General features: G+C 40.2%; 1 protein-coding gene across 1 annotated transcript; it reads right to left on the bottom strand.

Moving 5' to 3' along the window:
* Positions 1-47: 47 nt before the first annotated feature.
* On the bottom strand, positions 48-20787 carry tbl1x (transducin beta like 1 X-linked). The gene is made up of 15 exons (XM_029458798.1): positions 20416-20787; positions 8208-8313; positions 7404-7549; positions 6898-7117; positions 5603-5738; positions 5283-5424; positions 5105-5168; positions 4866-4963; positions 4248-4308; positions 3972-4093; positions 3810-3884; positions 3582-3709; positions 2375-2540; positions 2190-2291; positions 48-2010 (listed from the first exon to the last, which is right to left on the bottom strand). Exons 2-15 carry the CDS (start codon positions 8263-8265, stop codon positions 1984-1986), a joined length of 1545 nt encoding a protein of 514 aa, XP_029314658.1. The 5' UTR covers positions 8266-8313; positions 20416-20787; the 3' UTR covers positions 48-1983.
* Between the last annotated feature and the right edge of the window lie 7191 nt (positions 20788-27978).

Raw genomic sequence — 27978 nt, 5'->3', positions numbered from 1 at the left:
CAAAGAACAAAGAAAATACTCCTGAACAAAGAAACAGACACAGGCTCTATGGATTCTGATATCAAAATAGAGTGATTTATTTGAGACACTGAATGACTTCAACGTTTTGTCTTTGAAATAGGTGACTGCACCCTGGACCAGGGTATGAGAGAGATAGTAGCCGTCACAGCACTTATTCCACATCGGGCTCCTTAGCATGCCAAGAATGGCCACCATCCCACAGCCCAATTCTCAGTCTGACACAGACAATAATGGCTCTTAGCAAATGAAAAATTCAGAAAACAATGAACCACCCATTAACATCCAATTGTGACATTAAAAAAAGAGAAGAAAAAGAAACAATTGGCTCTTCAACTTTCAGCAAAATCTGAACATTTGCAGCATCCACCATTACAAAAAGTGCACTTGACATTGTTCTAGCAGACGTCGACTGAAAAGGAAAAAGGGCCAGAAAGAAAAAGGCAATTCAAAGTGGCGGCAAGTTAGTTTAAAGATATCGTCTTTTCCATGAGATCCCAGTAAGCAAAAACAGCAGGACTTTTGCTTGACCTCCACCTCCCGGTCAAAATGTGCTCTGAATTTTCTGATTGTTCAGAGAAAAGTGCTAAAGAGAAACCAGGGTAATGCTTGTTAAGCTGTAGTTGTTTCCCCCCCCCCCCCCCCCTTAGCTCTGCATTATACTCTTAACATTGACTCTGATGTCGTATGCTGCCACATACAATACAAAGTTATAGCAGAAACCAAGCAGGAGACTGTGATGACGGTTCTCTCCCATTATTGTTGACCAGATAATTCCCTGAACGCCGTTAATGATGGCTTTCAGGGATCAATAGTGGAAAGCCAAGCTGCTTAACACATCTGCATCAAAGCCATTTGTGACTCACTGAAAAACAAAACAACTTGATGCATTGGGTAGGATTGGCCCAGTTGATAAAGTCTGTATTAAAAGAAGCCGATGACACATGCACTTCATTTAAAAAGAGGTCTCGTCACATTGTCAGCAAAGATGCGACAGCTCTAGCCGTTAATGAGCCCCTAACAGGATGGCAATAAAGTGTACTGTATATAAACATATATACACAGTATATACGTCCTGTGTATTAATCTAATTTACATATCTTTACATTCTTAAATTTACATCCAAAAAAGGGAGGAAATTCTCTTTGTAAACCACACTTTTCACATCTTGTCCACAAAATGACATTTTCTAATCTCGGGAATTGAGCAGGTCATTTTAGGAGGTTAAGACCGTTTCTTGGCAGGTTTTCCTTTTGTTGACCTGTTGTTAAATGTGAGCTATGAACTATCTTGTAGCGGCACATTCAATTTTGACTTTCAAAAGTCCATCTGTGGAAAAAAAAGCAAGAAGTACTCTTGAAACAAACAATTCTCCACGGAGAAGAAGTTAAGCACCCTGTCCACAGACAGTGGCTCAGTATTGATGTTACTTTTTATCACGTCCCCAGTTAGTTCATTTAGACATGAGGTAACATTTGCTCAGAGGAATTCTAAAACCACAACCTTTCTTTCGTAATTTGTTGCCTTTCACAGCCAAACACATGTCGCATTAACACTTTTCTCTTTATATAAAACTCATCTTTGTGTTTCCACCCTTACAAGCCCCGATAACAGCTGGACCAGTGGCCCGGAGGGATCACAGCACTTTCTCATTAGAGACCTTTTAAAACACGGATGCACCCAGGGAGTTGGATTCAGTCCAGTCTTGGGGATCTCTTAACCTGCTTCCATTACGTTTCCAATAGGCGTATCATAAACACACATCAACAAACTCTAAAGGTGCGCTGAAGTCAGTTTGGTGTTGGCTCCTCAGAGGCTTTTGCAGTCATCTGGTTTTACTCCTAAGAGGGGTTTTGTTTCGCTCCACCTTGAAGCTCTTCTTGAGCAATGAAAGTGTGTTTGCTGATGTCAGAAGAAGGCAACTTGCTGCACATTCCAGGATTCATCGTCAAAGTCTCAAGCCGGCTATTTTCGGAGATCAAGAACACATACCTAGAAGGTAAAGAAATAGGTAGCATTAATAACACATTTCAAGCAACATTTATAACGGTTCTTAAAGTAGTAATGAGTTCTTTCAGCCATTTCTTTTGAGGGCACCAAACCAAAAAAAGTAAATGGAGCTGCAAATTGCTCTGAATTACTACTTCATGGTCACAGTGGCCGTGAATTACCGAGCCGTCTGATGCGCTGGCACCAACTTTGTCCCCAGTGCTGTTCCAGCACACCTCGAAAATACCACCAGTGCCCCTGTAGCTGTGCACCAACGCTCCAGTCTGAAACAAGAGTGCAAACTTATTAATGACCAACTCTGTCAAGATTTATAAAATCACATTAAACCCTCTCCTCAGACGCTTACCATGGTGTTCCAAATGTGGACACACTTATCAAAAGAGCCGCTAGCCAGGTGCATGCCGTCGGGGCTGAAGGCAACACTGTACACGGGTTCCTGGTGCTTGGTCAGCGTGTGAATACAAACCCCTCGCTCGACATCCCACAGTCGCACTGTCGAGTCGAAAGAGGCACTGTGTGAGACAAAGAGTGCACAGATCAGAAATGAGAGCGGCACCAACGCTTCCTAAAGATGATCCATTTAGAAAAAGAAAATAGCTAGTCATAAAAAAAATAATGACCAAAACAATTAGTTTCTTTAGAGCCTGCAATATGCCTTTAAAAAGCGTTCATTATTTCCACAGAGAGTGAAATAAGTCCCAAAAGCTCATAAACAGAAACAAAGGGAGCAATAACACATTTTAGATGCTACAGATTGTAATTTTTTGTGTTTATGTTCGCATCACAACGTCTTGTCCGAAGCAATTTCGCAATGCCAACATGTAATCATTAATAACGGCTCCTTCAAGGACAAAAAACCTTTTGTTTTGTGACAAAAGTGAGTATCTGGTAGCCCTAAAACAGAGACACTGTTGAAAACAAATGATAACTAACTTTTCTTTAAACCACGGTATAAATAGGCAGGGCTAATCTCCTACGTGTGCCCTTGGTAACAAATAAAAGCGAACTCAGAAGGATATTATGGAGGGCGCAAAATTGAAGTCAATTAAAAATGTGTTGCATACGTCCTGTTCAACGGTGGCATTTACTTAAGATTATGAAGTTCCTTCCAAGCAGTGGTGATAATGGCAGTTTTATTTGCAGTGTGGATTACAGGCAGGTATGCTGGGCTGTCAGTAAGGCTGTAAATTCCTGTGGTATTTGAACTAGAACATTTACACATGCATGCACATCTGGGTCGGGGTGTAGGGCTGTGGGCCACTGACAATAACTAGCACTGGGATTTTGCCTGGAACGTGGAGCTCTTCTGAATGCCAGGCTATGACAAGTGTCCCCTTCCCACACACCTACTGACACACACACACACACACACACACACACACACACACACACACACACACACACACACACACACACACACACACACACACACACACACACACACACACACACACACACACACACACACACACACACACTTCTCCTTCTAAATTGAGCATCGTGGGTGTTGCCCTGTAAGGTACTAAACTAACTACATGTGAGAGACTTCCCACCTCGCGAGCATGATGTTGGAGTTGGGGTTGCTCGTGCCGGGGCCTGTGGGGCTCCACTTGATAGTGTAGATCTCTTTACTATGAGCCTGGAGGTCGTGGACACAGGACTCCTGCTTCATACTCCAAATCTGTGTGCGAGGGAAACAGCAACAGCAAAATGTGACGGAATACATATCACCGCTCAGGTTTGTTGCCCTTAAGCTCTAAAGGACTGAGGACTAGTCTTACCTTTAAGGTCATGTCATCTGAGCAGGAGGCAAGCAGCATACCTGATGGGTCCCACTTAATGGCGTTCACTTCATTCTGTAAAACACAAAACTCGTTAGCGGGACCGTTGGGGGAGTTAGCACGGTGTAAGGTCAGAAGAGCAACATAGAAAAAGCTGTTCACCGTGTGGCCCTGGAAGGTCTTGAGGGGCCGGTCGCTGCCAAGGCGACATACGTGGATGCACATGTCTGTGCTGCAGGAGGCAAAGGTGCTGTTGTTCTGCCAGTCGACATCCAGTGCTGGGGCTGTGGAATATTTGAATGCACAGCACCACATTCATTAGGGGTTGGGAGGTTTAGAATAATACAACCACAACGGAGCAGGAAACATTTTGCATCCTATAGAGTATTTACAATGATCATCTTTTATTGTTCTGGAAACATAGTGAACTCGCTTTACCTGAGTGAAAAGGGAACTGCTGCTTGGCTTCTCCCGTGTGTGCGTCCCAAATGATTGTTGTCTGGAAAATGAAATCGAGCATTTTAAAACCACGAATGCAACATTTCTGAATGAGCCATCAGAAAGCATGACATATTAAGGTTGTTTAAAATGTAAAGTAAAACAATACGAGGGCTTCAAATAAATCCCAACAAACAGGTATCTAGTGTCATATTCATTGTCCCTGATATGTGCATTGATAAAGTTTTATATTCAAAGAGTCTTCCACAAAAAAAGCATACATGCATTCCATGACACTGTAGCACAAACAACATGCAACTAATGTAAATAACTTCAATTCAATTAGATTTGGTTACATGCTACAATGATAATAATGTGAAATACTTAATAACATAGTTAAGATATATCAAATCATTTCAGGGTTCTCTGTATCTGTACAGAAGATTTACTGATAACACTGCAGTTTATGAATAACAGAATGATATGTTACAGATTTGCACTTTGGCTGATGATCAAAACAGTTCATTTCAAGGTTAGGACTGTTGTAGAAAAAACAAACACATGAGGATATTGTTATGGTAAGACATAAATCAATGCGTGTGGGCCATTATGAAATACCTTGTCTACACCAGCACTGAGAATAGAGTTCCCCTTCTTGTTCCACTTGAGTGCAAATATGGGCCCTTTGTGCTGTCCCAAGGTGCTTGCCAGATTTCCTAACGGATAAGAGCCATATCCATTTCTTTTAGAAATGATCCTTCAAAAAATTGTCACAGAGGTTGCATTATTCACAATAACAATGGCATAAACCTAATGACCGAGGCAACGACACCGTGCTGGAATGATGGAGGACATACCATCCTTTGTCCATATCCTGGCAAATCCATCGTAGGAGCCCGTTGCCAGGAGAGTCCCTTCGCTCTGTTGGATGGAAAGATGTCAAAATTGTTAGTCAGCTGTCTTCAGCTGCACAGTCTGTGTACCACATGGTAACAGTAGAAGAGCACTGATTTGGATGGATGATCAGGAACATACATTCCAGTCTAGTGAGGTGACGTCTTTGTTGCTGGGGACATCCTGGCCACCTTCTCGGATACAGTGGCGCAGCACCAGCTGGGTGGAGTTGGAGTTATTATTCTCGTTCAGGTTCCAGATCCTGGCGGTGGAGTCACCCGAGCTGAATATCAACGCAGCAGGAGGGGGGGGGGGGTCAAAAGATTGTTGGAATATAAACTGTCAGCGATGGATCTGATGAGGTCGTATATCTTACAAAATAAAAGCCAAAGTGTGCATACAATATAGTATGACTCGTTCAGCACGCATTAAGATTTGTTTCGGCGCAGACAGGGACTCACCCCGAGGCCAGCAGATCGCTGACAGGGTTCCAGGCGCAGATGAACACTTCAGACTCGTGGCCCCGCAGCACTGTGGCGTTGCTGGATGGTATCTCCACATTTACGTCCATCTCCATAGCCATCTCACTGTGGTTATCTGAAAAGCACACACACACACACATATATATATTTATATATGCATCAACACATGCTTGCAAACACACACACATATATGTCCACACTTGTCAGCAAGTGACGAGTACTATAAATAAAATGCTGACAAATGTAACTAATGAATGTTTCAGGAGGGGATGGCTTACCTTTAAATAACAGGAAGATATCAAATGAAATCATTAATGTGTTTCTGCTGGCATGTGGCAGGGCTATTTTTATTTATCTCAGTCTGAAAACACTAACCCACTTGGAGACACACAATTATCCCAGAATAATGAGAAAACATTCAGAGTAAAGGATCTAGATTCTAACAATATGCGAAAGATTTCAGATCATGCGAAAGCTCGAAAGACACTGAAACCTTGCTCACACCCGACTCTTCCTGTTGCCATCCACACCTTCGAATTAAATTCCTCGGGGAAGTGCTGACACAAACACCCACTCAACCTCCCCTTGTCTCGAGCTTCTGCTGATGTTCACCTCTCTGGTTACACTCACAGAAGAAGCTTAACAGTTGCTAATTATAATCGCATTCTGTGAAAGTCACTCGGCTATCTCTGTTTCTATGTGTAAAGTGTTGCCTTAATTTGGACATGTCACCCTGAAGTAGAAACATAGATTATTTGCTGGGTGTAATAATGCAACTACTGGGCTGATTCCCTATGACAGCACAGAGCCATAAAGCACAGCGCAGGAAAAACAACTCCTGCCTGCCATGTCTTTGAAAATGTTCCACATAGATTCATATCATAGTGCATATGTAACTGTACTTTGAAACATTATTGTAGGCGGTGCATCCTCTCTTACTAGTCAAAACTGAGAAAACTGAGTATTACCAGGAGTCAACATTATACTTCTGCCATGATGTATTGGGTTAAAGGTAAAGAAACTAAATATGTCAACTACTAATACGAATGTTGCAATGCTTCAGGTTATTTCCCATTTTCCCAAGAAGCTTTCTTTACTCCATCTTCTTCTTTGATCTACTTTCTTAGTCTGATGAGCTGCAAGTCTCAATAACCTTTGTACTCGTCTGTCCCTTTCTCTTAGCCATTCTTGACTACCATTTGATCACATAATTATATTTGTCAGTTCCTACTTTGAGGTAATTGGGACACTCGTATTTAAAAGATTCAACATACTCATGTTGTAAGTGCCATTCTCCTCCCCATTGAAAGTGGCTTCTCCGTTCTTTGGTGCGTTGGACTGGTTTCCAGAAGTTGAAGCTGCCATGGCGCAGGTCCCCTGCTGCTGGGCTAACTTTTCACGGAAGGCCTGCTGCCGCGTCTGCACCACATCTGGCATCACTGCATCAATGAGCGACAGCGACTCGATTGGTCGACCATCAAAGACTGTTCCATCCTGTCGGGACAACAGCAGTTAATAACACATCATGAAGCGATGTTTTGTTTTGATAAGTTACCTGTCTAGAGTCATGTTTACTTATAATGATCAATTTTCATGGTGAAGAGTGTATCCTAATTGGTATTCTTCTACAAACATTCTTCTGAGTTTCTTACAATATAAGGATGACTGAAAATGTTAAAAGCATGCGCAAGCGTTGTCAAAGAGATCAAAGTCTGTCTTTGTATCATTAGGCACCAGAAGACATCTATGGGAGTTAGAAAGAGCAGCTCCCTGCCCTCACCTCATTGATGCTGATTTCTGCCTCCACATACTGAAGCCCTTTCTGCAGGATGGAGATGAGGGCTGCAGGGGGCACTAGTGTTCCATTGATGTTAGACTGGCTGATGTGGCTCTCAATGCCAAAGGTAAATGCAGAATGGGAGAAACCTGAAAACAAAACACCATTCACATTCATTAATGGAAGAGGGCCAAGCACAGGATGTGCACAAACACAGCACAAATATATATATTTAATACAAAAATAAAAATCTTGTCTGATCACAACAAGTTAACAGTAACTGAATACAAAAACCTAATGAAATAACAAGTGTGACCATTTGAGAGTATATTAAGGCATGCCAATGGCAATGCTGACCTCTCAGGGCTACTAGTAGCTTGTGTTCGTCCTGATGGCTTCAGAAGCAGTCTCAATAAGCAGTAATAAAACACAGCAGCTAGGACTTTAAATCATTGTTCCAAATCCTATCGAAGCATGAATAACATGTAAGGAGAGAGGCAATATTCAGTGCACCCTCAAGTTGTTCCTAACACAGTGGCTGAATGTTCCAGTTTATTTCCATCCACTATCCACTAAACTGAGGAAAACATATCTTCATGCAAGTGACCATGTTTGATGTTTGCATAACATGACAAATAGTAGCATATTATACATTTAGTCATACAAACTGTATGTATAAAAATGGCTTTTTCTTTTTACACAATAACCAAATAAGATGTGAACAGTTAACAAACCCTGCAAATCAATCCCAAGTAACTCCATTTAGTTTCAGTATCAGTGTGTTAAGAAGACGTTACTGAGACAAACCTGATTCTTGGAGGTATCTGTAGACCAAGAAGTTCACTTCGTCACTGGTAATACTCATCTTAGCCCAGTGAAAGGGCGGAGCTATGTTGGAAGGCTGGGCTCACTCCTGAAAATATAAATCAAAAAGTAGAGTTGAAATTATATTTAGATCCGTGGTCTGCATATGACATGCTAAAGATTAGGACATCTCACAAATAAAAATAGATGCAAATTCTGTACACTGCACAAATCCGTCCTGATCCTCGTTTAGTGGTGCAGACATGTGCCAACAGTGTCCAACCTCGGTTAGTACATGCTCACTCTTGTCTTTCCTATTGCATGTCAATGGCTGGGTCACCTAACCTGTGAATCCATTTCTAGTACTGAATGTTAGTATTTCCAACCCATCTTAACTGGCCTAATAGGAGTGTCTATATCCATGTAGCTTTCACTGAGAACTGAATGGTGCTTCCCATTAGTGACCCAGCCAACCTTCTACATAGAAAGAGCCCTGATAAAGCAGTAAGGATATTAAATGCCTGTCTACTGCCCATCTAGTGAATTACAGAAGAGCGCAAGAGGCAAATTATTCATTGCAGCCACCCTGACCTTCTCTTCTGAGTTATTTTCAACAAATAGTGGTGCTTAACCGAGCTTGTGTTAACATTTCAATGGAGATTGTCTCAAAACTGAAGGCAAGAAACCGAAGAAACAGTGTTGTAAAGGCAATTACAGCTTTAATTCCATCATGTTTTTGTCCTCAGGCTGATGAACACTGCAAGAATACAATGTAAACACAAACAAATGTGCAGCAGCCTCCATACGAAAAGAAGTAGAATGCTCTGTGAAAGCAGGTTATGGTTAGGAAAAAATGTTTAACAAAATAAACCAACGGCAAGCTGAGAATGAGTCATGACAAATATAACAATGTTTAACTATACAACTATTTCCTGCTCTCTCTCCCTCGGAGATTAAGGACCAGACATTTAGCTGAGAATACAAAGAGAAATAAAGGGGCGGTAGTGTCAGGTATGAAGACTGCATGGCTGTTCAACTTTCATTCCAAACACTGTCCAGGCCCACTCAAGTTCCCCTTCGGTAGCATAGCAACAGGAGAGATCGAGCAAAATAGACAGAGAATGGTGTTGTCCCAATTACCAGTAGGCATACAGCCAGAGGGGTTGAACATGTTACTCAACATGAATTATTCACTTTCACCTAGGTATATTCTTTCAGATGGAGTCTGCCTTTATTGTACCACAGCAGACATGCTAAGGGCTGGATTATAACAACAATGGTGCAACCACAAAATGAAGTGTCTTTTATAGTTTTTGAATACAAAAAGAGGTGCCATTAAAAAGGTGCCCTGCAGAGTTTCTTGTAAACTAACAATTGTTATGTTCACATTCGTTATTCTGACCAAAATTCATTGCGAGTATTCTTGAGGTTAAACAAATGTATATTTTCTCCCTCATAAAACATTTGCAAAGCTGAATTTACATTTTAAATCCTGCATCGTTTATATCCATGTGTCTTCTTCTCTGCCTTTGTTGGCGCATTACATTCCACCTGTTACAACAATGAAATGTTGTGAAACCATTGGCAGGTCCGTGTATACGATGTCGTGCTTGTGCACAAGACAAACGAAACGGGCGCCTGCTCATAAAGATACAGCTTCGTAGTGTTAATAGCGGTCAAAATTGCCACAGGTAAGATTTAAGTTACACATGAAGTAAAAAAAAATAAAGTCCTGGAACAACGTCAAAGAAAGCGGAACAGAATCTCACAGTGAGATGAAACCAGTATTTGTTTGTTTCATACATTCTCATTTACATCAAGGTAGCTGCTCGACGTTCTGTTCTACCTGAAAACACAACAACACTAAGCTTGTCTACATAAGCCACTGTGTCCCAACTTGACCACTGCCACTGTGTATATTTCAGCTTACATATACGACTAGGGGTAGCCACATCAAAGCAAGACAGCCGCTGTTTCAAAGGTCGCCACAGCTACATACCAAACAACTAGAAACATAATTAACAGGCAGCCTGGAGGGGCTCAGGTCCCATTGGTGCACGGCAGCAGCAATAATCCCTCTATCAGATGAGCCCATGATGCCTCCATCCATTACACAACACCCTGTGCATCCAAACCTCCTTTGACCAAACAATGTGCCTTCCGGGGAACCAGACAAAATGCGAATCGCTGCAACGGCTCTGAGGTTTACCCACTGAAGTGATAAGTGGAGTCAAAGCCTGAAGATATGATGCCTCTGAAAAAAGAAAAGACGTCACAAAAGGGAAAAAAAAAACACTTGCTTTTAAAGGCTGCTACTACAAAACGCTGTTTATCTAAGAACAGATCTACCATGTTAAAGTAGGGGATGTAAAAAAAAAAAGGTAGACACAACATTGACAATGAAATATAAAACCACACATCCCTAATTATGGTTATTGTAATGATAGGATATTCCAGCTTTAAAAACATGTTTCTCACAGAGGTCCAGACACCCAGATGGTATGGGCGGCATTTCTGTAAGATGCAACTCAAATCACTAGACACTAGAAATAACGCAGGCAAACTCCAAGCCACACGTAACAACTACTCCACATGGCTATGGTTGCTATAGCAATACGAATCAAGTCATACAGTAAAAGGTAACAGAGATTTACAACACCATTAACACCTTCAACCTAACAATAAACCCAATTAAAAGTGCGTTTATGATGAATGCTGACAGAGTATCAATACATCTCAGGAATCAGATAAGATTCTGCTTTTTAGGCTTTTATTTCTCTAGTTTTATATTGAAAGATCTTGCCAAATGAAGTTTCTCCCTTGATATTCCTTGCACCGTTGTAAAATGTCATTCCCTCAACTAGCGGATTAGACCCGTGACTTGTCAATCACACAGTACTGACAACATGAGCAATTGTTCTTGGTGTGACAAAACACTGTCGCAACAGAACTATCGTCTAAACACAGAAACAGAAAATGACAACATTTAAGTAGAAAAACTGTTATTGAAGCATTGCTATTAACATGTATTTAGCTATAAATGCTCAACTTAGTTTCTTGTAGCATTACATAATATAATTGTGTGGTCTAACACTGAATTACAGTTGAGTAACATCAGTTTGAAAGCATGTCAAACATTTCCAAGTGCAAAGAGAGGACTGCACACCAGCAGACAATAGATAGGATAGACAAATGGAAACCTGAATAGGTCAATGATGAGAACCCCTGCGGTCAGCTGGATCATTAGAGTTAACTTTAGGATGTTTACTGCACTATTGCGGCAATTACTTGACAATATAACCCACCCCACCGTCTTGCAGGGCTTATCCATACGTGCATTTTGCCCTTAAAGTTGTGGTCAAAAAGGGCCTTCATTCTGTAACACCTCAACATGCACTACACTGGACACGTTTCAGCTGTATTTTTCATTCCAAGTGCATCTAACAAACAGATACATTTAAATGTTAATCAAATCCCTCTACATACGTGTAACAACCCCTGAACCAACCAGTCTGTGGTTTACCACTCACAGGAACATTGTTGAAAAAGATCTCATAGACAATAAGAAAGTGTCATGAACAGGTAGCTATGATTTATTTATTTTTTATTCAAAGTGTATAAAGCAAAAGGTCATGGTTCGATTTCTCTGAAAGATTGTACAAGTCAGACACTTATAATACAAAAACGATTTGTTTACAATCCAACACTGATTCACTTCAGCAATACTACTTGTTCGAGAGTTAGAATTCCCACAGCGTTCCCAACAAGTATGCTCCTCTTGAGGAGAGGGAAGAAAGCCGAGAGGGATGCTAAGCTAACCCAGCTAGGAACTACAAGGCTATTTCACTACCCCGCCCGCTCCTGGCCGAGGCCCAATCACAGGAGAGTGGTACCATGCTGTTGCACGTGATTGGTGGGCCGCAGGACAAAGTGCAGGACTCCGATGGGACGAGACGAGGCGGACTTTGTGTTTGTATTGATGATGCTTGGTGCTCAGGTGTCAAAAGGATTCACCATTGTTTACATTACTTCTGTTGCTAATTCCAAAAACGTACTTCAGGAATGCACCACTGTTCTGTTCCGTCATGTACTAAGCTACAACCGAATTTCCTTGTTGAAGCATGTGTTGCATAATGACAATAAACGATCCCTGTTGGATCCATTGTTGAATGCATGTTTGAACAACGACAAATGATCTTGATTAAGTGCACGAGCCATTTGACATCAAGCCAGCCTGACAATCCAAACAAGTTACCAAAGCCATGAATAAAGTGAGCCAAATAACTTGCTGGAAATGTCTATATCTACAAGGCGTCTAAGGAGAGGAAGGAAGCTGCAACACAACAGTGATTCGTTTGTTCTGGTGTATTTTTAAATGCCATCACAGCAGGGAAACTAATTGGGACATTTGAGCATGCACATTAATTAAAAGGATTCAAATGTACTAGATAAGAACTGAGATGATTATTAATTTGTAAAATATTTGAGTTGAAGCCAAGCAATATATTTTTAAGTGTGCACTTGACAGCACTTTCAGACAGTGTGAAAATGTTGCTTTGATATCAGTTAGAGTTAAAATAATAGAAGTTGTGTCTAAGGTAAGGGTTATAGATACATTCATATTTTGTTTATGCCAATATGTAAGAAGGAATGTGGATTTTCAGAGAGGACAAAGACTGTGAAATTAGGCCCATCATTCACTATAAACCAGTTTGGAGACCTGCATAACCCTAAGGCTCGTAGCTAATGCACGATAAAAGATTCAATTGCAGAATTAACCTGATCGGTCTTAAAATACAATTCAAAGACACAACACTAATATTCTATATGTAGATTTAAAAAAAATAATAATGTTTTAGTTGGGTTGATTTGCGAATATAAACCCTATCTTTTTTTAGATTTTAGCTACCCTGGTTAAAACAAACATGCCACTGCAAATATTTCCTTGAACAGCACTCTAAAACAAATCATGTTAAATTATCCATCCATTGTTGAAAACAAAAAAATGCTTTCTGAACAAAAACATTTGAATACAAAAATAATGGAGCTATGAGAGCTACACAACCAGCCATCTCATATACATGCGGGTTTTGAAAAGAATGATGTTGAAAACCAGCATACCAGGGACCCCATTTTCTCCTGAACAGTCACCTCCTGACAGATGTGCAAACAAGACCTGGAAACAGCAGCCATTTTCTCTTGAACTGCTCTGCTGAGTAAAAACCCGCCTTTGAAGCTTCTGGTTGGGCTGCAGTCTTGAGGGGGGAGGGGAGTGAGAGAGATAGTGTGGGGGAGGGGAATCAGAGAGGGGGGATGGTGGAATGGGAGCAGGGTGATAAATAATGATTCCCACACAGGTAATCACAACAACCATTTGTGCATTATTCTTTGCCTCTCTCAATGAGTCACTTAGCGACAGCCAATGTAGGTCGGCAAACGGTGGGGGATGGGAGCCTTCAGTCTCCAGGGGAAACACTTCTCCCACGCCATGAGAGACAACAGTCTGCAGGTTTTCATTCAAACCAAAGACTCAACCCACTGATTAGCACTCCTTTAAGTAAAGGGGAAGAAGTCATTTGTGAAATTACCTGCTGTTGGAACCAGTAGGCCTCATCAACTGGTTCTTTCAGCAGTTAACAAGGAAAAAGGTCATCTGGGTAACACATTAGTAGGGTATTTAGGGCACTACTACAGCCACTGGTAATACAAACATGCCCCAATGGCATGATCCTCACAATAATTACCCATGTTTGACATACACCTTGATAGATTGGAGCAATATGGGTGTTAGGTGTGTATTTTTCTCTTTCAAAATTGAATTGCGCATTTACAGGGATCAAGTGTATTTACTCCCTGGGGAATGAATGGGGGATGGTGGCAGACAGAAAAGATCAATAAAAGGATTTATCATGATGGCTTCTAATCGGGAGCAGCAGGACCTAAGATCCACCCTCAATACTGAAGCAATTAGAATCAAATAAAAATGACAACTCCCACTTGCCTATTGGTCACATTTAGTATTATCTGTAGAAACAAAGGATATTAGTAGTCTAACATTGCTCAAAGAAGAGATCTCATTGATTTTTTTTCTTCTATTGATGTGGACAAAACATAAATACACAAAAGAAAAAAAAACATACATAATATTTATTGACGAGTACAAATTTGATGTGATGAAAGCAGAAATATTCCAACAAGCAGAGATGCGGAGCCTGCTACAGAGGTTTGGTAAACTCACTTCTTTCTAAGTCCACAACTCCATTTTCGAACATGTAGTCTTTAACCCCCAACCCACGCTGACTCAAGTGACATCACTTGAGGCAATTAACAAGACTTTGTGAAGCTCGGAGCCACAAAAGGCTTTATAAAACATTTTCTTACATCGTTATGATTATTTTACTTTTTCATTCAATCTTTAATATGCCGTCCGTGATTAAAAGATAAGGCACGTGGTAGGCAATCTGATTGCTGATCAGCTATATGTAAAGACAGCTTTTATGTTATTGCAGAGCATTGAAAACAATTAGAGTTTCTGTTTTTGGAAAATAACCTGGTTTCATATGTTGCTGTAGGGCATACATATGTATATGGGTGTGTGGGGGCGGGTGGCAAGTAAATATGTTGTGCAGAGGAGACTGTGGGACACAGAAAGCTCTTTTGATGCTCAGTGCAGCACACATACAGAATACAATCTCCTTTCCTAATACTCTTTAAAAGAATAAAAGCAGAAAAACTGCTCCATAGACTTTCTACATGTCATTTGTTACTTCATACTTAGATAACAAATAACAACCCTTCACTATGCCCTTGCATTCATATCACTGCATGTATAGATAACAATGTGCACAGGAAGGATAGTTTGTTGCTCCATTTTAACCCGTCAAGGACACTGAATAAACTGAACAAAATCTCTTTTATATAACCTGAAATTCACTACTATTGAAATGACCTGTTTGTAGAATGAGGTGGCTTCAAATCTCTGCCCGTGCATGCTTTGTACTTCTATGTTGCACAAGTTCCTGTAAATTGCAAAATTGAGAGCAAATGATTTGCACTTCATCAAAAACAAAAAACTGCATTATGGAGAGAACCTTTGGTCGTCTCGACATATTGTAGATGTGACCATTTTCTGAACCACTGACAGGAAGTGAAAGTATTACATCTTTACGGGAACAGACAGTAGGTCTTAACAAGCTTTTACATAAGCAGTTTCACTAAGAGAGAGAAAAGGATTTTAGCCTACATTCATTCAATAATAGCAGAGAGGTGTCCTTGAAATAATGTTACAGTCAACACAGAGGCCTCAACCAGGCAATTCTTTTTATCAGCAAGATGAGGATTGAACAAAAAAGCTGTAAACACAGAGACACGACAGTGTGGGCAATAAAAGTGTTGCTATGGTGACCAGAAGCTCTTGCTTCTCTGTCAACAGCTGCTCATGCCACCCTAAATACCCGCCACTCTCCTTGAGCTTTGCTTCCATCTGACATTAGGGTCAAACAAACAAGACGGAAACACTGATCTTTATTCTAAGCTTTCCCTCGACTGTGTTCCTACCTAGCATTTACACAGTAAGACACAGCACTAATACTACACACTTTCCCTTTGTAGTCAGTCAGTCTGTGTGTGTGTGTGTGTGTGTGCCCACCCTGCTGAGAGCAATTGACTGCATGTAAGGAATAAATGTAAATATAATAATAAGTCGTCCTTGTAACTAGAGCAGGTGTGTTAAACTCAATTTCACAAAGTGAAGTGCCACGCTGGGAAATGAGAATCATGTCAAAGGCCAGACAAATATAGTTTATTGACATGCTTGCATTTATAATCGGTGGTGGTGGCCTGGAGGTGTAGTGGTATGGCTTCCAAATACAACACCTGATGTTTGTGAGTTCAATAGTTCAATGTAAGTCGTTCTGGATAAGAGCGTCTGCTAAATGACCTGTAATGCAATATCTAAAAAGAAAATAATTTGATCCACAAAAAGCCACTCAATTAAAAAAAGCTGCTTACCCATCATAGCATTGAGTCTAACATTTAACGGATATTTAATTAAAATAGGAAATGTAAAAGATTATTGAAATATTGTTGATCATGCACTGCGCCCCGCCAACGGAGCCCAGCGCCCTGCCTGAAATTCAAGGTGGGTTTTTTTTCCTTTCTCGAATTAAAAAAATATATTATCTTTTTTATTCAAAACTCACTTTTCACATCGACAGGTGCTCTTTTATTAAATAAACTAAACGCTTATGCTATTGATCTAATTTATGTGCACGTTTCAGTTTGTACTGTCTACTTTGCGCATTCACATTCTCTCCTTTGCTCCGTTTTGCGAAGGGCGGGGCTTCGCAGCTGACACACACACACACACGTGCGCGCACACACCTACAGAGCGGAAGAAAGGAGAGGGGAGAACTAAATAGAAACTGCGCCACGCACGCGCACGCAATCACAAAAGTATGTCCCATTCGTTTTTTATAGACAATGTTAGTTGGAGACAGTTGGTGCACTTCCATGGCTTGTATGGGCATGAAATTCTCCTGATTGAATCATCAGTAGAAAATGATACAAATTCCTGTTACGGTAATATTTTTCAGATGCTGTTCTGTTTCTTAAGTACAAACTTGTCTTAATTGCGACACCATACACAAAGCATCTGATGAATGCTGAATCAGGAAGGGGTGAAAACACAAATACAATATTCCCTTAAGTGACACATTTCTTTCACTCTTGCATGCATTGGCTTGCACAACTTCTGTAACACTCATCATCCCCCAGCAACAATAGATCTCCAAACTCCTCCCTCCAGAAAAACTAGTTTAAAGTGATCAACCTACTTCAGAGGCACACTTAAATGATGGAAACGGAGCATTATCTTTTTCTACATTGCTTGATGTCAATATTAAGAAATAGGATTACCCATTTGTACTTACAGATTGACCTTGTGAAACAAAACGTGTCTATTGACTGAGCACAACCTCACACAAAATGGTGTGTGCTAAAAAAAAAGTGAACTTGATGTATCATTAACATTAGGCTAATTGTCAAGTCTTTAAAGAAGGAAACTTAAATCGTTAGCTATGATGGCTTCACACAAAATGAAAAATAGAGACCGATTAGCTGCTAGACACAAACAGTCGAGCATTTAAACACCATTAAAGGCATGTGACTTGTTTAAATTTGAATACACACAGGGACAGAGTCGAGGCACAACCGACACAAGTTCACAAAACTATACGAGCCACCCTAAATCCAAAATAAGTCCAAATAAATAACTATAGCCCTGAACTAGCAGAACTTGTATGGCCGTTATTTCAGAGTAACCACTAGTGTGCCAGTTGGCTAGTAGCCCATGCACACTGTATGACTCTTTTGGAGGGAGAGAATGGCTAACCTCCCCCCATGGCCCATCATAAATAAATACTGCTACAGAAATATTTGGACAGCCCGATACAGAGCTTTGCAGCACCACAAGGCTGACATGGCTTTCTCAGGGACAGGGACTTCCTTGCCCTACTTCTGAGCAGGAGATACATTTCTGTTTTGAACACAGTCTAACACAAATGTATGTTGGATTAGCAGTTGTTCCTTCTGTGCCTCTATTCAATGAGTCCATGGTAATAGTTACATTCAAAAAGACATATCAAGAAATCTATTTAGAGCCCAATGACGACTGACTACAAACCTTCAGATGAATTAATTATAATTCTTCACATAGAATAGGCCATCCACTTTTGTCAGACCACATACAGCATTGAAACCAAAGACAATCATCTCCAATCCTGTCACTGAACAGGAGGCAGACAGACAATAACCTGTGGGCCTACAACATTACCAATTTATGTCCTCAGAGGACTCCGTACAAAAGGTAACTGTGTCCATCTTCTGAGAACCCAAATTAAAAGAAAATCAATAAAAGCCTCTCAAACCAAAATGTTAACCAGCATTGATTCAAAGTCTTTGAAGCATTAAGAAAACATATAGCTGCTCACGCTGTAAAAATTAGACCATCTTCCAGAGCCATCAATGAGAGGTAGTATAACTTTTTAAAACACTGACAATTACATATTTAGGGATCAATAAATGGATATGTGTTAGGCCTACGTAAAGTTGAAACACACAGTTAGAACATAATGAAACTCCTATTGTTCTTTAAATAGCTGGCACTAAACCTGTTTTTGTAACCGCTCTAACTCTGGTGACAAAACGGGTGAACAAACATTTAGTGCAAGGCAATATGATTCAAATCAATATCCGGTGGTTGAGAAATCTTTGCAATGGACAGATATGAAAATATATCACATCCGACAAAAAAGAAAAAAGGTGCAGAACCAAAATGTTAAACCTTAAATGTAGAAATAGTTTAAAGCCATTAATTAATTTGATAGATGGTGTAGCACTACACGATAGGACAGTTGCTCTTTATTCATAGCGATTACTCAAAAGTGCAATTTCCGAAAGATTTAACCAGACTCTTAAATACCAACTATACAATGCGACTGTGCAACAGGACAGTCCTTGTACTCCAGGGGGGGCTCTGATCTATAGCATGCCCTATGGTTTCAGTGAACTAGACTCTCTCTTTGTTAGGGCAAAATGGAATAAACTACCGAGCTGTGCTGAACAAAATAATCATGACATTAAACCGTCTCAGAAGAAATGCATGGAAGCATTTGGGATTCCACATCATAGATGTAAAAATATTGGACAAACGGTCACGCTTTTTGCAATTGCGAATTGTCTTACAGTAACATTACCAAGACAACAAATCGTCATCAGTTACGTTACGACGTCAATAACGGAACAAAAACACATCACTTGAACTAAACCTGGGATGAGATTACATGGGTTGAGTTCTAAATTATTGTAACGATATACGTGTTTATTATTCATTATTGATAATTTGTAAAAAAATGAATGGCCCTATTACATACTCGTATTGTCACGTTACAACCCCAGATAAGGACTAAAAACTTGCATTATTGCCCGGCCCATAAACGCCTGTATATTATTTCTTTACATATAAATCCAATAATCCCAACAGTTGTGGCATCTCTGTGGTGATGACTTCAGTGAATAGTAGTAGGTGTGATCCAACTTATGACCAATGGCTTTACTATAAAAAATAAAATAAAAACTCAAGAAAAAGGTGGCAGCCAACATGTCAAATCTAGTCCCGTCAGTGTGCTCTCATTGCAGAGGTTCCCTGCAATGCAACTTCTTTGTTAAAATTCCTCCTTCTGATTCCGGTTATTGTGAACATCCAACAGCCACTAGGTCAATGAAAATGGGGGCATCACTTAGACATTAACTATTTGGGCCATTGAGGAAGAATCAGGTTAAAACATCAGTTTGCTTTAACAGTTATTTTCATCTGAAACCTTCTCGTGTCTTGCTTTAATAGAGATAATACACACTTTGATGCTCAGAGGCTAGACGAGACATCTTAACTGTGTCTGTACATGCTGTATCCCATTATTCAAAGAACTACAGAGAACCGTTGTGAAAATTATTACACTTTATAGGTCACTAGACTTTTTTTATTAGGTGTTACCAACATGTCCTCAAGCTTCACAATTAGCAGGGTTTCTTTTGATAAATGGGTGCCTCTGTTGTGCTTTAAAGCGGCTACAGCTAACACAGAGTCATGAAACAGCTTAACATTGTAGTTATACAGTAACATGAACTGGCAGTGTATAGTACAGTTGGATGTCTTCACCCCACTCATGCAAGCACTTCCTACGCCTTGCATGGCAATATAAATATGTATCATTTCATATTTCATCTTGAACAAAATGACTCAAAAAGGCACTGGTGCAACTTAATGTGGAGGAGGTTTTCTATTGTGCCATTAAGAGCAAAGTAGATATATCCTATTAATTGACCAAAATGGGATCACATTCTAAAACTTATTGTATTTGGTAAAGTAGTCTACAGCTCTGGCTCCAAGGTGTAATGTGAGTGTGAAACAAACAGTCTAAGAAAAGTAGGATGTGTGGATAACCGAAAGAGAGGAAATCAAAAAGACACAAGCAGAATTTCAACACACGTGTGGAGTCAAAGGGTGACCAAGCTATGTACCGGTAACCTCCTAATCAACGCCATAATCGCCCATTTGTGAATGTCATTATCCTCTTCGCGTATAACCCACACACAAACACAGTTGCCGCCTGAATGCAGTGCAGCCCAAACCATGCCACTTTAATTGGCTTACCTTTTATTGTGAGTGAACTCGTGGTGTCCGCCGCCACCTCTTCCTCTTCCACAAGGAGAACCTCCAACTTCAGCAAGCTAGCAACGACTTTCCTCCCATTTTGCTTATCGTCATATTTCAAGTTCCGACCGCTGCCGTATGACTCACTGTCGACTAATTTGGTGTGCTAACAAAGCAGTAATCACTGAGAGACACACTCACTGGCGGTAAAGTTGGAATAAACCCGAGTTTTGTGGCTGAGGCTGCAGGCTAGTTACTCTGTGGAGTTTCACCGTTCACTAAGAACAGGAACGTAGAGAGACCGCAGCAGCAGGCGCTGATCGGCAGCGGGAGAGAGACGTAGAGAGAGAGAGAGAGAGAGAGAGAGAGACATAGAGAGACATAGAGAGAGAGAGAGAGAGAGAGGTGGTGGGGGGTGAAGCCTAACTGACCTTAAACCTGAATATTGGAAACACGAGGTTAATTCATTAATGTACTAATAGTTTACATCGTGTTTATCTCACTGCCCTTATTGTCTAAATGACATGTTACAACATCAGTGTGTAAACATATAAGCTTACACTGAAGAGATAAACGTATGCTGTCTACTTCCAACGGCTGTGTGCTGTTACAACATAGCTACTGTATGTTTCCTCTAGACTAAATGTGCACCTAAAATGGCGCTTATTTTTTTCATTTAAAAAACAAAAAAAAGAATATACATTTGGTTGCCCGACGTATACATTTGAAATAGCCAACTCTCAAAAAACCGCAATAAAGTGTATTATTACTTTGATATTTAGTTTTTAGTCTCACAGGGTACAGTGTGTTGCCTATCTGGCCTCTGAGCCACTTCCCCTCCCCCACGCTCCACTATTTTTCGCCTGCCGGGTCACACAGCGGTTGATTAATTCTCCTTTCGCCTTGCTCAGTCATTCAGATTTGGAAAGTAAATAACAAGTTGACATCATTACGGCTCTACACTGGTGTGACACATTCCTTTGGTTACCGTACACATGGAAATATGTGCGCGTAAAATATTCCATTCTGAAGCCGCAACTGTTCAATTGCAATGTATTTTACTGTCTGCTTTTAGTTGCATGGCCTACAAGTATAATGCGAGCATGGAGTGTTGTTTCCAAAAAATAAGACATTTGGTAGAGAAATGACAGCACTGTAGCCAGGATGATAAATGGATGGTAAATATGTGCCATAGCTACCAATTAGGACTCAGAGGTCAAATCAGCTGTACTTATTCTGCGTATTTAGGGGTTTTGTCAAACGGGGAAGAAGATACTATTCTTCAGTAAAAATGTAAATGTGCATGCTGATTCTGGCATTTTTAGACCCAGAATAATTTATGTGGATTACATTCAGGCTAGCAGAAACAAAGAGATACATAATGTGGTATCCATTTTTCCTCTGGTGGTGTGGAGAATGCGTTGAAGCAGCATTTAGACCTTAATGTTTAGAAATAACATTTATAGAAAACATAACATTTAACCAGCCTAATAGAATGTATATAAAAAAATATAACATTATAACATTTACAAGAGGGGTGTAGGTTGTGTATGTGGGACCTGGACTCATGGCTTCCGTGTTTCTTCAATCCCTGATTATAAACTCAAAAGTTACCACCTATAATTTAATACAATTGAAAAACTTAAAAAGCAGTAGATTCCTATCTCACTGGAATACCAAAAGAGATAATAAATATTTGAAGATGTGATGTGGTCGTTGAGGTCAATAATGATTATCAAAGCGAGGCAAGTCCCTGTTGGAATATGAAAGAATTATTAAAGTGATTTATTGAGGAAATATAAAGTTAACAGCTGATCTTTTTGGACAAAGGATGTCCTTAGAGAGAATATCTTGTGTCACGGTCATTATCTTAACGTCTACCTCTTCTGGTTATGTCTAATTTATTTATGTTAATTAAAAACATGTTTTCCAGTGAAATATAGTGTATTGCTGCAGTCTTAACGTGCACATTGTATTACAGTCATATTGTATTTTACATAAAGCATGTATATTGTATTGGTATTACAACAAGGAGCAGCATTAGTGCCCAGACACAGAGGGAATATCTGGCAGATGGGAGTGTAGTTGCAGTTTTGGCACCCCCACCACTCCACAAAATACCCTACCCTTGGCACAAATGGAGACAATATCAGCTATGCCTATGATCAAGGACAAAACTGACAGTCTTTACTGTACAAAGAAGAGTTATTTGCGTCCCACAACATAATGGGTAAAGTCACTTTTATTTTTTATCCTATGAAAAACACTAAATTCAACGATGTGTTTGCCTGTCTCCACTGAGTAGACATATTTAAGGAAACAAGATGGCGAATGGGGGATTGATGTAAAATATACTGTAGTGCCTATGTTCATTGTAATGAAGGAGAATGTTTCCCTGATCAACTATGTGGCTCACCGATGTCTGTTTTTAAATTAGTTTTTGGAGAACAATGTGGGTCTGTGGCACAGAGGAATAAACTACATCAGGTTTTGGCCTCACAAGTACTATAGGACACACTTATTGTTTTTTTGTGTCTGTTCATGCATTGGATTTAATGATAATGAGACAAATACTGACTATCACCAACCCTCTTGATTTCCAGCATTTAATTTTAAACGTATTCTTTAAAATGTTAAATATTAGTGCACCTCATGGCTTTCCGCATTGCAGGGCATTGTTGTCATATTTATTTTCTGTCCACATTTTTACTTGGACCACAATCCTCACAGGAGCCACATACATTCAGGAATGTTACTGTAGCTATTACATTCTGAATAAGAGACAATGAAAATAAACTCACACAGTTAACAGAGGACATGCAGATGTCAGTCAGTCTCTGGTGTGCAGATTTTGCAGGACCATATGCTACAGAGGGTATTCTGCCAGAGCTGTTCTCTAGAGCAATCCATATTTGATGAGAGCAGATAAATGGATATATGAGCTCAGCCCTCAAACCTGCCAAAGAACAGTTACAGAGCCCTTTCTTCACAGTTATATAGATTTCAGGGAGGAAGTGAGGAATCTCATTTCCAGAAAAAGGTAAAAATATCTCCATTCATATATCCGGCCATATTCAAATGTGGCCCATCTGCATTCTACAACATGCTGTATGTTTCTCACTGTAAGGTTCTTCCCCTGAATTTCTGGGTTTGATGGTGATAATTTCCAATTTTGTCATTATCAACATATTTTGTGCAATGCATACTAAGGTTTTATGAGCAACACTTTGCCATTATTCTGCTCTGAAAAGCATTCTCCAGATTATGCCACAATGTTGCTGTGATGCAGTTCAGTGTAGGAGGTGCAGTTGAACTGGTTGAACTGCGAGATACTGATGCACATAAGGATCATACTGGATAGGGTGTTGAATAACAATTTAATTCAGAAGTCAATTGGAAGTATTATCTTTAAATTCAACATTACATTTCAGTCCTACGTGGATGTAGTAGTGCACATATAACAATGAAATGTTCTTAACATTACAAACTACAGCCTACACAATTACCACTAAATTGAAATACGTCTGACTTTAAAACAAAATGTTGAGCTTCTCTAAAGCAGCATTTACTTCAGGGAAATTGTATTTAAATGTATGGCTTCTCTGTTAATATGTTCATTATCTGTAAGTGTGATTTGTTTTTTTAAATATGTTTTAGGGTGTACATAAAAAGCACTTTCAGTTCTCTGTAAAATATTCAGTTCTCACTCTCTTATCGTTTTAGTCAGTAGTCAAAGCTTGTACCATTATGGAGTTTGAGAAATGAGCTTTGTTTTATAGCCCAGCTTTATAGAACACAGTCTGATAAAATACTTTATTATGCTGCCAGCTTATCCCACTAGCTGAATACACAAATTAATACGATGTCTGAATTCCTTACAGCTGCTCCCCCCCTTTCCCATGAAGCATTCCACTTTTTTCTTCTTTTTAATAGAAAACAACCCTCCTTTGGGATTTTAGAGAGCGCTGATCCACATCCCAACCCTGTCACACTCTGCTGCAAACTACCAGAGGTTACAGTCTGTAGGACAACTTCATCTGCAAATAGTAGTCTGCTGTGCAGCTTTGTAGCTGTCTTCCCCTAAACCAATATTGCTCCCTCAATATGTATTTGCATTTATTCAAATAACCAAATATTCCTGCTTGATTTTATTTGGCCTTCTTCAGCTTTCAACCTTTGGAACTGTCACTACCTCTCCCCTCAGAAACAGTACTAATGTCATGCTTATATTACGCAGACATTTGAGCCAGCACTAATAAAAACAGAGACCGGGCCTAAAATTGGTTCACTTATTTTTCTTTCTGTTACATCAGCCTTGTGCCATTTTAAAAACCACTGGAGCTGCATTTGCCAAGCCAGCCTCAGTACTGTGAGTCTCGCTTGCTTGCCCTTTATTGTATGAATGCTCAAAAACTCAAGTCACTAATCCCCCTACACCGCCTTCTGCTCCTTCTGCGCTTCTATTACACGCTGTATGGTAGGCGTGCTTCCTGCCATAGAGCTGGGGCTGACCTCCTAACAAAGAACAGGTTCAATCTGCCTCCCCTCCCCCAACTCTGGAAGCTGATGAGGGTCACATGACCTTTCTAGACAGCACTGAGGAGCAATGGTAATGTGTACGGGTGGGGGAAGGGTGCTGCAAGTCACACGACTCTTGTTGTGTCGTTATTAGGTCGGGGAAGTGCGTGGAAAGCTTAGTTTGTACCAGGGGAATATCCCAGTTGGGTATCTATTCCTCATTGTGCTCTGGTGTCCATTGACATATTGGATTTAGCTCCATAAGCTCTGCTGCTTTATTTACACTGTAACGAGACTGGGAGCAGAGGGGCTGGGCTGTCAAAGCCAGTCTGGAGGAAAAGGCTTCACTATTTGTGTGTGCGCGTGTGTGTGCGCGTGTGTGCAGTTCACATATGAGCTTGTGGAATTGGAGAGAAAAAGCGAGCCTTGTGTACTGTACAACACCACCCCCACTGTCTTCCTCCCCTCCCCCTCTGCAACCATCCACACAGGCTAGAGATGCAGAAGGCTTTCTGTGGTAGCCTACGCTGTTATGTCATAGCCTACAGACCTATTTTCCAGACAAAGCAAAGCAGAAGGGAATAAAAACACATCTGTGTTTTCAGGTGCGAATGCTTTGGTTTCACTCAAGCAAAGAAAAGCACATGTAGCAGACAGTTGACAAAGTGAAGCTCCAATGGACTATACAGTCGGCCACGCATGCTGCTACAAACATGCTGTTTATAAATCACACTTGTTCACTGAGTCGAGATCGTTTTCTCAAGAACATCTGAGTGTTAAAAAAAAACGTGTCACTTTAGGAAGTCGCATTCCTTCCCCCCTCATAATCAAATTCCTTTGACAGAACAGGGGGAGGGAGAGAAGGCGGGAAAAGCAGACAGATGTCATAGATTCAAGGGATGAGGACAGAGGTCAAGGGTTGGTGACCTGGGCATCCAACAGACTCGCCTTCCCTTTCCTCCCCCTCCGGCACAATGGCAGTCATTGACTTTACAATGCTTTTTTTCTTACAGTTATATTTAAATCTTTTAGTCACACAGCTTTTAAATTCCCGCTCGAGCTGTAAATTGCTCAGAAGCCACCAATTTATCTGTTTTTTCAAAACTCTCTTTCAAATATTAGATGTGAAAATCCAACTACATGCTTTACATGAAAAGGCCCATGGACAAACATTTCTTTAGAACATCAAATGAATAGCGCTCCACAGTAAGCCTACACTTATTTTAGGAAATGTGCTTATTTGCTTCCCTGCTGAGAGTTAGATGAAAAGATAGATACAATTCTCCTGTAACAGCGGTATAAATCTTTTCATCTAACCCAGCAAAAAAGCGTATTTTTCCCAAACTGTCAAACTATTGTGTCCAACTAGTTGCACATGTTAATCAGAAAAGACCACTGTTTTGTGTCAGTTCTATAATTTATAATAATGTGTGTCCTTCTTTGAGATTTACAGTGTGTTAAACAAAAAATGTTCATCGAGAAGTTTAATGGAGGTCTACACAGCACAAACACCACAGATGGGTTTCCATGGAGACCATTGTATAAGTCTCAATCTTGAGATGTTACGCATTATGGAAAACATTCCTGTTAGCTATCACAATGTATTAATTTAGTGATTTAATTAGATGGCATATATGGTGGAATTGTGCAATAAATGTACATGTAGGTTTATACCCAAATATTTACAACTGACATAATCTCATCTCCCGGTTTTACTGATAATAACACTCACTGTTGTGTCTGGCTTTTTAAAGTGAAGGCAAATGGGCTGTGAAAGGGTCAACTCAAATATTTCCATGTCTTAAAGATATGATTGTGATAAGTTATTCATTTACCTGACATTACAGCCCAATTTATACCTTTGATTTATTTTTACAAGTTCACTGAAGTTATTGTTTCGCTCCCTCACAATAGATCTATAGAAAGCAGGCTGGTGAGCTATGCAGAAAATAAAGGGAGGAGTTATCTTTCAGTTTACAACCCGAGGGCGTTATAAAACATTCTGCTGTATGATTTCTAGCAAGGAGAATCTCACAGGAGCTGTGATCTCCCAGTGACACTGTATTGTTAGCTTAGAGGCTGCATGGGGGATGGGCATGTCTGCTGTGCACTGGTTCACTGATTTCAGCCTCCTGCTTTGTCATAGCAACATAATGCTGTGTAATTGGGCCTCCACTCAGCTAGACACCCAGTACTACACTGTGACATGTCACTCTACATAATCCCTCTCCTGACCTCCAGGTTTAACAGATGACATTTGCCTGTCATGGTTCTATTGTCAGTGATGATGACAACGAGAAGCATGGAGATTTACATGTGGCTGAGAATGATGGGTTTGTATAACAGACATTAAAGAGCAAACTGGGTTATCACACATCCAGATAAAAGTCATCCATATGGAGATGTCAAGCACCTCGTGATCTGATCAGTAAAGTTAAATTCAGAGAGCGTTACCATCTGTTAACATTTTCCTACCAAATTAGTTCATAAACATGAATACATCCTGCTTCACTACATAGGAGTCGCGTGTGCACGTGTACGTCCATTGAGTGTGTGTATTTCAATGCACGTTTTTGTGTGTGACAGACACAGAGAAAGAGAGATTACATTGAGTTTCTAAATGTGTTCTATTTTCCATTATCTCTGATAATTGTTTGTCTCAGACGAGAGAGCAAAATCCCTTTGATAAATTTCCCATTGTTTGGATGTTAATGCTGGATCATCTTCTGGAAAATATTGTGAGAAAGAGAGAGCGGGAGAGGCGTCAAAGCACGTAGCTGGACCTAAAACTTGTCTGTGGACACATTGCCATCTAGTGGTACAAAATGGTACACTGCCTGTTAAAAAGAATTGAGATCATCCTCATTTGGATGTGTTTTTTTCTGTCTTTATACTGAAAACAAGAGTTGAAATCAGTGCTGTTTCATAACTCCCTCCACCCTGTCTCCTCTTTGTCTATTCATTCTCTCCAATCTGAAAATAAACACCAGAATACTTCGTAAAAAGGTGCAGTTATGATCATCCGGCCTGCTAACAACCACCGAG

This window comes from Cottoperca gobio, chromosome 21 (assembly GCF_900634415.1).
Source record: "Cottoperca gobio chromosome 21, fCotGob3.1, whole genome shotgun sequence".
Taxonomy (NCBI): domain Eukaryota; kingdom Metazoa; phylum Chordata; class Actinopteri; order Perciformes; family Bovichtidae; genus Cottoperca; species Cottoperca gobio.
This window is presented reverse-complemented; position numbering and strand designations above follow the sequence as displayed.